We start from the raw sequence: 13,801 nt of genomic DNA on the forward strand, positions 1-13,801 counted from the left end.
GACATTCTGGAAGATAATGTATCCTCCCGACAGGACTATCACTTGCAAGCTAAGGGGATGGCCCACGGGACGAAGTGCGCCCATCCACTTAGGCTAGAGGGCTTCTCACAACCCATGGAAAGCTGGGTGCATCTAGAATTCCAGCAAACCTACGCCAAGCAGGGAGGTGGAGGCTGGAGCACGCGCTGGAGGCTGACACGCCTTCTGATGTAGACAGCGCCAGTGCCACAGCGAACCAGAGACCCGGCCTTGAGCAGGATGCACAGAGCGGACCGACGCCTACAGTTCTTCTGTGGCTCCCACATCCACGAACCGCAGTGTGGACACAGACAGACGCAAAAGAACACCGATGTCGTGCCCCCAAATCAAACGTCCAGGAACAATGATCTGAATTTCAACAAGAGGGATGTGGGCAGGTTCATAAAGGAAACCAGGGTCTTTTGCATAATTCTACTTCATAGCCAGCAACACCACCAACACACCTCTCCGTCGCACAGGAGCAATCCAAGTGAAATTTATTTGGGGAGGGGAATGAAAACCTCTGTTAACATTCTATTCAAATATGTGTGCGAGCATTGTTCTAAAAATGTGCGCATGGGTCTTACCCTATATATGTGAAATATTAGAGAGCATTTTTAATTGATTAATTAATTTGTTTATTTGAGAGAGAGAAAGAGAGAGAATGGGTGTGCCAAGGCCTCCAGCCACTGCAAACGAACTCCAGATGCACGCGCCCCCTTGTGCGTCTGGCTTACGTGGGTCCTGAAGAGTCGAACTAAGATCCTTTGGCTTTGTAGGCAAATGCCTTAACAGCTGAGCCATCCCTCCAGCCCCTAGAGAGCATTTTATGTTTTAGCCAAAAGGTAGATTTTTCAAGATGACAAGCTTTCCTCTCAATGACAAGCTATGTCTCGTTTTTGATACATCTTTTAGACAAGGCTATATAAAGGCCTCTTAATAAAAGGGCATCTAGATGAGGAACTGAAGAAGCAGCCACATGGTGAGTTATTTTCATACCGATACGTGATACACAGTACAGTGGATGCCCAAGGGTAGAAAACATGGTTAGCAGGCAACTAGAACATGTGCGGATAGACCAGTGGGAATGTGGAGCTCCAGCCACCATATTGTTTTTCTATAGCTTTATTTGTATCAGATATGTTTAAACCATTGCTTTATGTCCACCCTGCAACTATAGCTGGAATTAATGTGTATAATGAAAGGAAAGGGTCCAATTCCCAATCTTGCTCCTTTCTGTTAGACAGGACCATGCTCAGAACAAAGGCCCAACGTGGCGGCCATGCCCCCCCCCACCGACAGCCCCATTGCCCACATTCCCGAGCATCACGGTGACCAGCAGTCTCAAGACTCCCCCGCCTCTGCAATCTCCCTTCCTTAAAACCGCTACACTCCTCAGCTTGCTCCTGGGCGCCAGGTGTGGCCATGCAGGGAAACAGACAGGCTCCCAGCTAACCCGCCATCTGCCCCCGCCCGGGCCCTAAAAGGCCTCCAGCTGAGGTCCCGTGATCGAATTCCAGGGCCTGGTGTCTGGAGACTGGTGAACCTCACTCCAGAGCTGTGCCCGTAAACCTGAACTGGCCTTCATGATCTGGTCTGATCTGGTTCTTTGCGTGGGTCAAGCCTCCACTTTCCCCTCCAGAGCCACAGGGAGTGCATGTTGGCACGTGTGCAGTGACCTACTGCAGGTTCAGTGAGCTGGGATGAAGTAAGGTTTGAACACTGAGATCAAAACACCTGCCCTTACAACCCCACAGAGGGTTAAAAAAAAAAAAAGGCAGAATTCAAACACAAAATATCCTTCCTTTGACTTTTAAAAAATATTTTATTTTTATTTATTTATTTATTTGACTGAGAAAAAGGGAGAGAGAGTGAGAGAATGGGCACACCAGGGCCTCCAGCTGCTGCAAACGAATTCCAGACACGTGTGCCCCCTTGTGCATCTGGCTAATGTGGGACCTGGGGAATCGAACCTGGGTCCTTTGGCCTTGCAGGCAGGTGCCTTAACCATTAATCCATCCCTCTAGCCCTCCTTTGACTTTTTTAAAGCATTTCAAACTGTGAAAGTCATGTTCTTACCTCCCAGGCTACAGACAAGCCGGCGGTGGGCTAGAGTTGGCCCTGGTCCGAGTGGCCTGTCGCCCTGGTTAGCGGATGGGAAGGATCCAGGAAGACAAGGCCACTGGGAAGCTTACCTTGATATGAGCTGCTGGGTCCGGGACAGTCTGAATCATGTCCTTCAGCAGGCCAGCTCAGTCACCAGCAGTGCAGAGCCTGGGGCGGCTAAAAGACAGAAAGTGAGTGGGAGTCAGCAGCCATGCTTCCGGGCTTTGAACCCCATAGGCCTGAACGGGATGCAGTGACGGTTACAGATCCGCAGCTCTGCATTCAGCATGTCATCCCAGGAGCAACCCTGCAGAAAAGAGGGTGTGCTTGTGTTCCACCAGGAGAACTGCTCACCTTTGGTCCCAACAGAGCCCAGTCTGACAAGTCCAGAAGGGCGCCCCTGAAAGGACTCACATACCTGGACAAGAGCAGTAACATCTAGTGTTCTGCAGCCCAGGGTTCACTATGGTCGGCAAACAAATTCGTTGGACATTTCAGAATAACTAGAAGAGAGAGTTTTGCATGTTCCCAATGCGAAGAGATTCTACGGTCGGAGGCGATGAGCATGCCAGCAGCCTGGGCCGCTCAGGACACTTCCACACACGCACTGCACGGACACAACATACCCTGTAACTACACACAGCGATGCCATTGAAATAAATACACTTTTAGGAGCCGGGGCAATGGCTCAGCAGTTCAAGTCACACACCTGTAAGCGTGAGTGCCCAAGTTTAATTCCCTAGCACCCATGTAAAGCTGGACACAAAGTGGTGCATGGGTCTGTAATCCCAATGTGTCTATGGCAAAAGACAAGCAGAGGCAGGAGAACTTAAAGCTCTTGGGCCAGCTAGACAGTCACATATGAAGCAGGGCGGGAACAAAAACAAAACAAGACAAGGAAGGCCGTGTCTCAAGCAAAGTGGAAGGAAGTACAGACACGTGGCTGGTATCTCTTCTAACTTGATGGCACCAAATTGATGACCTTCTCTCTCTCTACCGTTACAGTTTCTTTGGAGGGGAAACATGAGGTATGCCTACAAAACCCCTCACAATGCTAGACACACGGCACTTATTGAGAGGAAACCAGCACCACTGAGAAAGCAAAAACAAGGGCTGGGAAGATGGCTCAGTGGATAAAGTGCTTGCCATGCAAACATGAATGCCTGAGCTCACGACCTCTGAAGCCAGATGCTGCAGCACACGTGTCTACAATGCTAGCGTATTTGTGGGGGGGAGGGAGGTGGAGACAGGATCATCCCCTGAGAGCTCACAGGACAGACAGCCTGGCAAGCGCAGGGAACAATGAGAGGCCCCGCCTCAAAACCAGGGTGAAGATGGGCACTATCCTCCCAAGTTGTCCTCTGATCTCCACACGCATGCCGTGGAACGTGCGTGTCCACACTCACACACGTGAACACACATATATACGCACATGCACATACATCACCACACACGCATGCCCCAACAAAGGGGGGCAGGGTAGATGGCTCAGTGGGTAGAGTGCTTGCCACACCAGCATTAGGACCTGAGTTCAAATCCTGTGTAAAAGCCTCCATGTAAAAACCAAGCATGGCAGCACGTCCCTGTAATCCCAGACCTGAGATCGGAGGATCCCTGGCACTTGCTGGCAAGCTAGACAAATCAATGAGTGCTGGGTTTACCCAGAGACCCTGTCTCAAAAATAAGGCTCAGAGCAACAGGGAGACACCTGACATGGGCATCTGCCTTCTACATCCATGCACACGCATGTACATATGCATGTGCACCCATAATGTAATCACAAACACCACCACATGCAAAAAAAAAAAGTAAGGAAATGTAGTACTCCTCATGGGTGATATTTAAAAAATACTTTATTTATTTGAGAGCCAGGCAGGTAGATAGAGAGAGAGAGAGAAAATGGGCAGGTCAGGGCCTCCTGCCACGGCAAATGAGCTCCAGATGCATGAGCCATTGTGCATCTGGTTTATGTGGGTACTGGGGAATTGAACCTGGGCCTTTAGGCTTTGTAGGCAAACATCTTAACCGCTAAGCCATCTCTCCAGCCCTCACGGGGATGATTTTGATAGTGTAATGTAGTGACATGGGGAAGAATAATTCCCAGTGAATAATCTCTACTTACACTAAGGCCCTCAGCCAATGGACAACAGAACCTCCTGAACGCAGAAGCTGAATTGCTCATGTTGAGCTAACCATTCACTAGATGAAAACAGTTTAGGCAAGATGGTGCTCTGCAAACAGAACACAAGGAAGTCACTCACTGACCGAGCTGGCCCTTGGGTGCCGTGGTTCTGGGTGAGTGAACAGCAGACAGGCGGCCAGTTTGTCTTCAACCAGCAAATCCCCGCCATGGGAACCACATGGGCCTGAACCTCCCAAGTGAGGCAGAGAGCTGGGGGCTACCAGGGACCCACAGTTAAGAAAGCACTCCCTCTCAGGCCTGCACCTGTATAGAGTTAGCACCTGTGACTGAGAGCTCACCTGCCTGCCCTAGTTCTAGGTCTGCACCTGTACTGCACCAGAGAACGGGGGCTGCAGTTTGGCTCTTGAAGGCCCCCAAAGGCATATGCGATGGAGGCCTCTGATAGGGACACGCCCACATATCCCACAACCCCTGCCATTGCACTGTTTCTTCCTGGACACCCACCCCACTCGGGGCATTGCCCGGGCGTCACGTGCTACCATCCTATCTGCTAATCGTTCCTGGTTTAACTTTGGCTGAAACTCTCCAAATCTACAGCCCTCAAGAATGTTCAAGAATGTCGGGCTGGAGAGATGGCTAAGTGGTTAAGTGCTTGCCTGTGAAGCCTAAGGACCCCGGTTCGAGGCTCGGTTCCCCAGGTCCCACGTTAGCCAGATGCATAAGGGGGCGCACGCGTCTGGAGTTCGTTTGCAGAGGCTGGAAGCCCTGGCGTGCCCATTCTCTCTCTCTCTCCCTCTATCTGTCTTTCTCTCTGTGTCTGTCGCTCTCAAGTAAATAAATAAATAATTTTTTTTAAAAAAAGAATGTTCTGTGGGCCCCGCTATGACAATGCTTTTCTAAGGGATCCTCAGTCCAAGGAGCACAGGGTCACGCTCATAGATACGCTGCTGATGTCGTCCCTGTGTTTGTTTCTGGGCGTGTTTGTTTTGAGGGTATGACTAGTGAACACAGAGACTCATTCCCTGTGTTACCTCCAAAAATGAGACTCCCATTGCACCTTGTAAAATATAAGAAGACTTTGAAACGTTTGTCAATCAAAGTTAGCAGTGACACGGAGCTTTCTTCAAAAGTGCAAGTCCGTGGACACTGCCCTTGGCCTCAGCTTCTGGAAAGGGCAGAGAGAGGAGGAGGCCGTGGAGAAAAGAAGCTGTGAGAGGCCACAGGACTGACAGCAATAATGTCGCAGTCTCCAGTGTGGGCAGCAGGAAGTATCCTGAAGACAAGAGGGTGGGATTTGACAGAAGCAGTGAAGGGTGTCACATGGAGTCAACACAACTCTTCAAAGTGTACCAAAGGACCCTAGGGAATGTCTCGGGAGGATTGATTCCACAAATACCAAATATTAAAGGCAGCAAACATCTACATGTGCACTCTTTCTTCAAAAACTCTTAGCCAGGAGCGGCTAGGTGTGTAAGCTCAGTGGTAGAGTGCTTTCCTAGCATACACAAAGCCCTAGGTTCAGCCTCTAGCACTTCATAAACCTAGTCTGGTAGCGTACTCATGGAATCCCACTACTCAGAAGGTGCAGACAGAAAGATCTGAAGTCCAAGGTTATCTTCAACTACAAGAGCAAGTTCAAGGCCAACCTGGGCTACATGAGACCTTGTTTCCAAAAACAAAAAAATCTTAACTGGGAGGGTGTTTTATTAGTCAGTCAGCTTTTAAGTGCTATAGCAAAATGCCCAATGCAGTCTCCTTTAAAAAGCAAAGAGGCCTATTCTGGATCACAGTTTGGGAGGGTGGAAATCCAAACAGCATGATAAAGCCCTAGTAAGAAATGTCCCCATCCATGAGGTTCTTCACATCACGGTAGGAGCACATTTGTATCCTAGTGTGAGCTCCCTCCCCTTCCTTATGGAGCCACCAGGATTCATTCAAGGAGCTCCACGCTAATGTGTCAACGGAATCTCTCACTTCTCAGAGGCCCCACACTCAAAATGTTTCTATCCACTCCATAAATACCATTAACAAAACACACTGCGGCTCAAACTGAATGCAAAGCCATAAGCCATATTCACTCCTTAGCAGAGGGATAAGTTTATTTGTGCCATTTTTATTTATTTATTTTTTTACTTATTTATCTATTTATTTGAGAGAGTAAGAGAGGGATAGAGGCAGAGAGAGAGAATGGGCACGCCAGGGCTTCCAGCCACTGCATACGAACTCCAGACACATGCGCCTCCTTGTGTGTCTGGCTTACATGTGTCCTGTGGAATCAAACTGAGGTCCTTTGGCTTTGTAGGCAAGTGCCTTAAGCGCTAAGCCATCTCTCGAGCTCTATTTGTGCCAATTTTTTTCAGTGTTTACCTTTAGCTGTCCTTTGTCCCGCCATCTTGTTTCTCTGTGAGTCATCTGTCTTTGTTTCTGATCAGCACAGCTTTTCTTCGGTCACCAGCAATCTTGGGATTACCTGGGAAGTAATTTCAGTATATTAAGTGTTATTTTGCCCAAATATGAATAGGAAAGATTAAGTGTAAATTTAGTGACAAAATCTATTTCTTAAAGCATTTCTTAAAAATATACTAAAAGGCTGAAATACTTGAGATCCCTATTATTAAAAAAAAAAATGAAAGGACATTCCACTCCTGTGAGGGAAATGCATGTTAAAAAGCAAGACTTGGGAATTAAACAGAAGCCCAGGGTGAGCTGGGGCCAAGGCACGCATGCTCTTGCAAAAGAGATATGTGGAAAACATTCCATTCTCACAGCCCCCAGCGCTCATAATAATGGCTTCCCCAAATCATTCTTCCTGCACATCCTCTGTTCAAAACAGAGAAGCAGGATTTAGAAAACCTCCTGCAGGCTCTCATTCAAAGGTGTTCTAGTGAGAAGTGGGGAGAATAAGAGCTAGGAGAGAGATATATTTAAAGCACATTATTTATCTGCATGACAATGATCTTATTTGTTGATTTTTAAATAAATAAAATTTAAAACAAACAATTTGGGGCTGGGGAGAGATGGCTCAGTGTGGGTAAAGTGTTTTCCACACAAGCATGAGGACCCGAGGTCAGATCCCCAGAACCCATGTAAAATGCTGCACATGGTGGTGTGCGCCCTGTAATCCCAACACTGGGGAGGCAGCGACAGCCAGATTTGAGGGGGAGTTAGGTTCCTTTGTGAGGTAGTTTAGGTGACTGGGCCCCAAAAGTAAAAAGCAGAAATGTCCTCAAGTTTGCCTTTGCAATCTCCACTGTACTAGAGATCCCAGAAGGCCGTCTTCTCTCTTGACTAAAGGAGTTACCCAAACTCTGTTTTGCCATAAACAACCTGAGGCCCTCCTGGGAAGGAGACCCCTTCCTAGAATTGAAATCTGATCCTGGCATTGTGGTTGGTCAAGCCCAGCCCCCAAAACCTGGTTTCTTGCTGGCCTCTTTGTGAGCCAGCAAAGCCAATCAGCCCTCACTCTGGTTCACCTGCGCCTAAAGGTAAGGCCCACCCTAACAATGCTATAAGCAGCAGCTGACCGGGTGGGCAGGTGTCTTTGGCTGGCTGATCATCTCTCCTGACCTTCTAGGTTCTCACTCAGGTAAGCCTCCTCTACCCTCCCCCGGGCTCTCTGCCCCCTCCTGCCTCCCACATGGCAGGAGCTCTTGCATTTTCTTCTCTTTCCTCTCTAATTCCCTTTCTGTGTCCCACGGCTCATTTCTGTTCTTCTTCATGGGCTCATGGACCACGTGGGTGTACCCATCTTCCTTCTCCGGTTCGTGGGCCATCTCTCTCCCTTGTATATTCTTGAGTAGAAATGTGGCATTTCATGGATTCACCTTCTAAGTCTTGTTTTATCCAATTCTTCGGTTTAAAAGCAGACACAAACTTGGGGTTTGGAGTTCAAGAACCATTCCTGAACTCCCAGCACCCCACTAAAGATCCCTGCAGCTCACTGGGAACCCAGTCCAGTCTCACCAGTGAGCTATAAGCCAATGAGAGGCTCTGTCTCAAAACAAGATGGAAAGCAACTGAGGAAGATGCTCCAATGTCAATCTCTGGCCTCCACATGTACATGTATACCTGTGTGTGTGTGTGTGTGTGTGTGTGTGTATGCATGTGCGTACATATGCACACACACGCACATGCACCAGCATCTGCACATACATGTGCCTACACATACGGACATGCATACAACACTTGCATGCACAACACACATACATCCACATGCCAAAAAAACTGTTTCAGCCCCAGAAGAGAAGTAAGCTTTTAAATCTGTAAATCTATTTTTAAAATTTTTTTTATGATTAGAACATTTCCAAGCTATAAAGAAAGACAAGAAATCTCCTTAGACCATGACTGAACAAACCCAAAATTCAACTTCTTCCTTTCTTTTTTTTGGAGATACAGGAACCTCCGTACTTCAGCAGCTTTCCAAGTCAAACCTCCAGCTCCCGGGAATTTATATTTGGTAAAATCATCACAAACATGGGAAATTGCAAATGGCATCTGTCTCTTTTTGAAAGCGTTTTCAAATTAGAGAAAGGCTCAGGTATTGCATCAAAGTCAATATTTGTAGCAGACATGATTATTTATAAATGCTTTCCTCCCACCCTCCTCGGGAAGCTGCCGCCAGCTCCACCCAATGCCATCCCACCTCGTGGGTGCACAGGCACATTTATTCCAGATTGCCAAAAGGTCACAGCCACGCACATGGTGACGCGGAGAACACAGCATGTGACACAGGTGAAGGAAAGTGAGCAGGACACAAACCACATATGCAACATGATCCCTGTCTGGCAAAGAAAGGAAAAAGAAGCAGGAATAAGAGAAAGACGGAGGGCTGGAGAGATGGCTTAGCAATTAAGGCACTGGCTTGCAAAGCCAAAGGATCCAGATTCAATTCCCCAGGACCCACGTAAGCCCATGTAAGCCAGATGCACAAGGGGACACATGTGTCTGGAGGTTGTTCGCGGCAGCTGGAAGCCTTGGCATACCCATTCTCCATCTTTCTCTTTCTCTCTCTCTCAAGTAAATTTAAAAATCTAGAACATTTACTATTTAAAAGTTAAAAAAGAGAGAGAGAAAAAGATGGAAAGGAAAGGAGGTAATATCGCTGGAAGGAAGTAGATCAAAAGATAACCGACCCTTCCTAGGGCTCTCAAAGCCAATTAGAATAGGTTCTTGCCTCTTTTTTTTTTTTTTTTTAAAGGTAGGGTTTCACTCTAGCCCAGGCTGACCTGAATTTCACTACATATTCTCAGAGTGGCGTTGAACTCACGGCGATCCTCCTTCCTCTGCCTCCCGAGTGCTGGGATTAAAGGGGTGCGCCACCATGCCCAGCTAGACTGGCCTATTTTTATGCGAGAGAGTGAGAGGTAGAGATAGACACACAGAGAGAACTGGCACGCTAGGGCCTCCATCAACTGTAATTGAACTCCAGAAACCTGTGCCACCTTGTGCGCTTGCATCACATTATGCATCTGGCTTATGTGGGACCTGGAGCATCGAACATGGGTTCTTAGGCTTCACAGGCAAGCACCTTAACTGCTAAGCCATCTCTGCAGCCCATCTTCTTGACTCCTTTGTAAAGGTATTTTAAAGCCAGGTGTGGAGGTGCACGTCTTTAATCCTAGCACTCTGGAGACAGAGACAGGAGGATCTCTATGAGTTTGAGGCCAGTTTAGGGCTACAAAAGGAGTCCCAGGTCAGCCTGGGCTCAAGGGAGACCTTACTTCAAAAAAACAAAAAAAAAAAAAGCAAAATAGATTCTTTAAAGGTGTTTTAAAATGTATATATTTCCAAGCCAGATGTGGTGGCCCATGCCTTTAATCCTAGCACTCAGGAGGCAGAGATATGTGGATCATCATGAGTTCGAGGCCACCCTGAGACTGCATAGTGAATTCCAGGTCAGCCTGGGCTAGAGAGTAAGACCCTACCTCAATAAAATAAAATGTTTATTTCTTTTTTTCAACTTGCATATATGTGCGCTGGAGAGATGGCGTAGCAGTTAAGCGCTTGCCTGTGAAGCCTAAGGACCCTGGTTCAAGGCTCGATTCCCCAGGACCCACGTTAACCAGATGCACAAGGGGGCGCACGTGTCTGGAGTTCCTTTGCAGTGGCTGGAGGCCCTGGCGCGCCCATTTTTTCTCTCTCTCTCTGTCTGCCTCTTCCTCTGTCTGTTGCTCTCAAATAAATATATAAAAATAAACAAAAAAAGTTAATTGTGTATATGCGTCATGTTTGACGTAAGGTTTGGACACATTTAGACACTGGAGTGGCGCCACCCAGTACTAAGCACACTCTCACAACGCAAGCTTCGGCTTCTATGGTGAGAACCCTTGACGTGCACTATCCTTGATTTTCATGAGCACAGCACATGCGCCAAGTTGGTGTCATCCTGCTGCACAACGACTCCGTTATATATTCCTCCTGTCTATCCCACAGTTCAAGTTCCTCAACCAACATCTGCGCAGTAGGAAGTTTCCTCGACACAGCAAAATCAAAGAGGCTGGGATTCGGGAAGGTGGCTCATTGGACAAAGTGCTCACCGAGCAGGCCTGAGGTCCTGAGTTTAAATTCCAAGCACCCACGTATAATACTGGGCATGGTGGTACATGGAATCGGAGACAGGGAGTCTCAGGGGATCACCGGCTAGCTAGTGTAGCCAAGTTGGTAAGTTATAGGTCAAGCAAGGGAAATTCCCCCAGAGAATAAGGTGCAGAGTCAGTGAGGAAGGCCTCTGATGTTTATCTTCAGCCTTTACACACATACACACACACACACACACACACACACACACACACGCCAGACACACATCTATCACATACACATGCACATGCAGTAAACAAACAGACACCCGGGAGGAATCGACGTGATAGAATGCTCATCCGGCACATTGAAGACAATCGTCAACCTACTTCCTGATAAGTAAGTAAGCAAATAAATACATCTCTAAAATGGTACTATTACATGACCCAGCAGAAATCAGTATGTCAGAGCAACACACGTGCCCCCCCCACCCCATATTTGTTACAGCGCCGTCACAAGAGACAAGACATGGGAACAACCCGGTGTCCACCAGCGGGTGACTGGATAAAGGAAACATGCAGATAGAAGACTCCCATTCAGTCTTTAAAAAGAAGGAGATTAAGCTGGAGAGGTGGCTCAGTGGTGAAGGTGCTTGACTGCAAGGCCTAATCTAATGAGCCACGTTCAATTCCCCAGTACCCACGTAAAGCCAGATGCACAGAGTGGCACATGCATCTGGAGTTCTTTTGCAGCTGCTGGAGGACCTGACGTGCCCATTCTGTCCGTCAGTCTGTCTCTCTTCTATCTCTCCCCCTGCTTGCAAGTAATATATATATATATGTATGTATGTATTTTAAGTAGGTGATTATGTTATTTGCAGCTACATGGGTGAGCTGGAGGGAATTATGCTGAGGGAAACAGGCCAGACAGATCCACATGCTATCCTTAGGCGGGGCATCTAAAAGAACTTAGCTCTGATTTTCTTGTTTAACATTTTGTATATTTTTCAAATTTTCAAATCCAAGAATATTCGCCTTTATTATTGGGGGAAAAAAAAAACCTAAAGAATAAGCCTACTGTGATCCTGAACATTTTTAAGAGTGTCCCTTCACGGTCACGCGTTAGTTTTAACGTCAGCTACACAGCAGAGTGTCGGCCCATCCTGCCCAGTGTCTTGGTCTTCACAGGCGAGAGGATGATGGGAATCAGATCGTGCTCCCTGAGGCTGAAAACCCTTCCGTCATGATGGTGCTCCAAATCTCTTCTTCTCCAAGCCCCAAAGCCAGGACTGATTACTGCCTACATAACTATTTTCCATGGACAACTGGTTAAAATAGTATTTGGTTTCCAATTGTTGCAGAGGGACTAAGAACTTTGAAAGCGGGGGCTAAGGTTTCTTATACTACGCTATCCTGTAACACGTTTTCCTGCCAAAACCTCGACTGGGCTGATGGAATGACTTGATTTATGGCTTAGACAATGTTGGACCTGATTTTGAGACCAAAGTAAAACCCAGAGAGGATTCTATTAAATATTTGGGGGTATTTTCAAATTAGCATTATGGCATTATTAATATTTCATTTATCCTAAGGGCATTTATCTGACAAGGTAAATTATCCATAACAGAGCTGAGGAGCCACGCGGGATCCAAGAAGATGTCAGGAAATCTGGGGAAAAGGAGCTTTTGCCAGAGAAAGGCACGCTACCAGCCGCGTGAGGTCACAGCCAGAGGAGGCAGAGCGAAAGAGTCAGGGAGTTGTGCAAGCCGGACCCGAGAATTCCAAAAAAAATGAAAAGAACACAGCCTTCGGTGATCAGGGCTCAATGCAAGCTGCTCAGCTTAGCTGAGCCGAGCCCGGCCAGGTCACGGGAGGCGTCCTCAGCCCTGACGCCGGAGAAGAGGCCAGGAGCCCGCTTCGTTCCGTGTTCTGTGCCGTGAAAATGGGAGAATGGATGTGGTCGTCAGAAAACCCCCCGCTGGCGATGGTCAAAGGCAGACGACGGGGCTGATCATGGGGAGTGTCATCTGCCAGAGCAGCCGGGGTGGGGTCAGAGAGGCCCCAGGAACGTGGGGCTCCAGGGGTGTCCTGACTCTTCACAGCCACCTGCTCGGCCCGCGTGTGCTCATAGGAAGACGAGAGAAAACACAGCGAGGATCAGGGAGGGCACAAGCACTGGTAAATTCAAGACTGGGTGACCTCATTTCCCAAAAGCTCTGGACAAAAGAGCCATTCTTTTTGTTGGGTTTTGTTTTTTACTGTTGTTTGCATATGCATGTGTGTGTGCATGTATGTGAATGTATATATGCATGTTTGGATGCATGTAAGTGTCTATATGGGTAAGAATGTGTGTTGGGGGGTAGTGGGTATGTGCAAGAAGGTCTGTCACTGAACTCAGAGCTCACTGACTAAGGCAGCCTGACTAGCCATTTTGCCCAGGAATCTGCCTCTGCCACCTGAGTTCTGGGACGACAGTCACGCGCCACCACCCCGGGAGGGTATGTGGGTGCCGGGATCTGAATATGAGCCCTCACCACTGGACAGCAAGTGCTTTACCAACTCAGCCACCTCCCCAGCCCCACAGAGTCATTCTTGATGTGAATGTCCCCGCCCAATTGTGCAACGGCAAACATTTCGTGTGTGGAAGTCAGCTACAAGAGAACGAGACACCCTTCAGATAGATATGTTCCCCAAGCAGGGACATACCGTGGACTTCAGGGAAGTGACATTATTTGCCTGTCAGCAAAGCTGTGCCCCCCACCCAATATGCCATGACTAACTCCAAGGTCACGGCGAACACAGGGAACAATCAGCAGCATGTTTATGCCCCTCCCACAGATGGCAAAGGCAGCGGAACCCATCTCCCTGATCGAAGGAGCCCCAATTTTGTTATCCACCCCACACAACACAGGGAAGGTGACCCTGACCCTCTCCGAGGTAGATCCCACCACTGGGCAACCTTCCAGAGGCCACTGATGGGCTGAGGAAAGGCCTGGTGGCATGGATCTACACCGGAGAG

General features: G+C 48.0%; 1 protein-coding gene across 1 annotated transcript in view; it reads right to left on the bottom strand.

Annotated features, from left to right (window-relative positions):
- The window catches only part of Erg (ETS transcription factor ERG), a 257,702-nt gene that overhangs the window by 168,091 nt on the left and 75,810 nt on the right, over positions 1-13,801 (bottom strand). The window contains exons 2-3 of the mRNA XM_045150261.1: positions 6,635-6,737; positions 2,214-2,301 (exon numbers count right to left, since the gene is read on the bottom strand). Of these exons, the coding sequence (XP_045006196.1) occupies positions 2,214-2,252 (39 nt within the window). The 5' untranslated portion in view covers positions 2,253-2,301; positions 6,635-6,737. The remainder of the gene's footprint in view (positions 1-2,213; positions 2,302-6,634; positions 6,738-13,801) is intronic.

The sequence above is a fragment of the Jaculus jaculus genome, chromosome 5 (assembly GCF_020740685.1).
Source record: "Jaculus jaculus isolate mJacJac1 chromosome 5, mJacJac1.mat.Y.cur, whole genome shotgun sequence".
Classification (NCBI taxonomy): Eukaryota; Metazoa; Chordata; class Mammalia; order Rodentia; family Dipodidae; genus Jaculus; species Jaculus jaculus.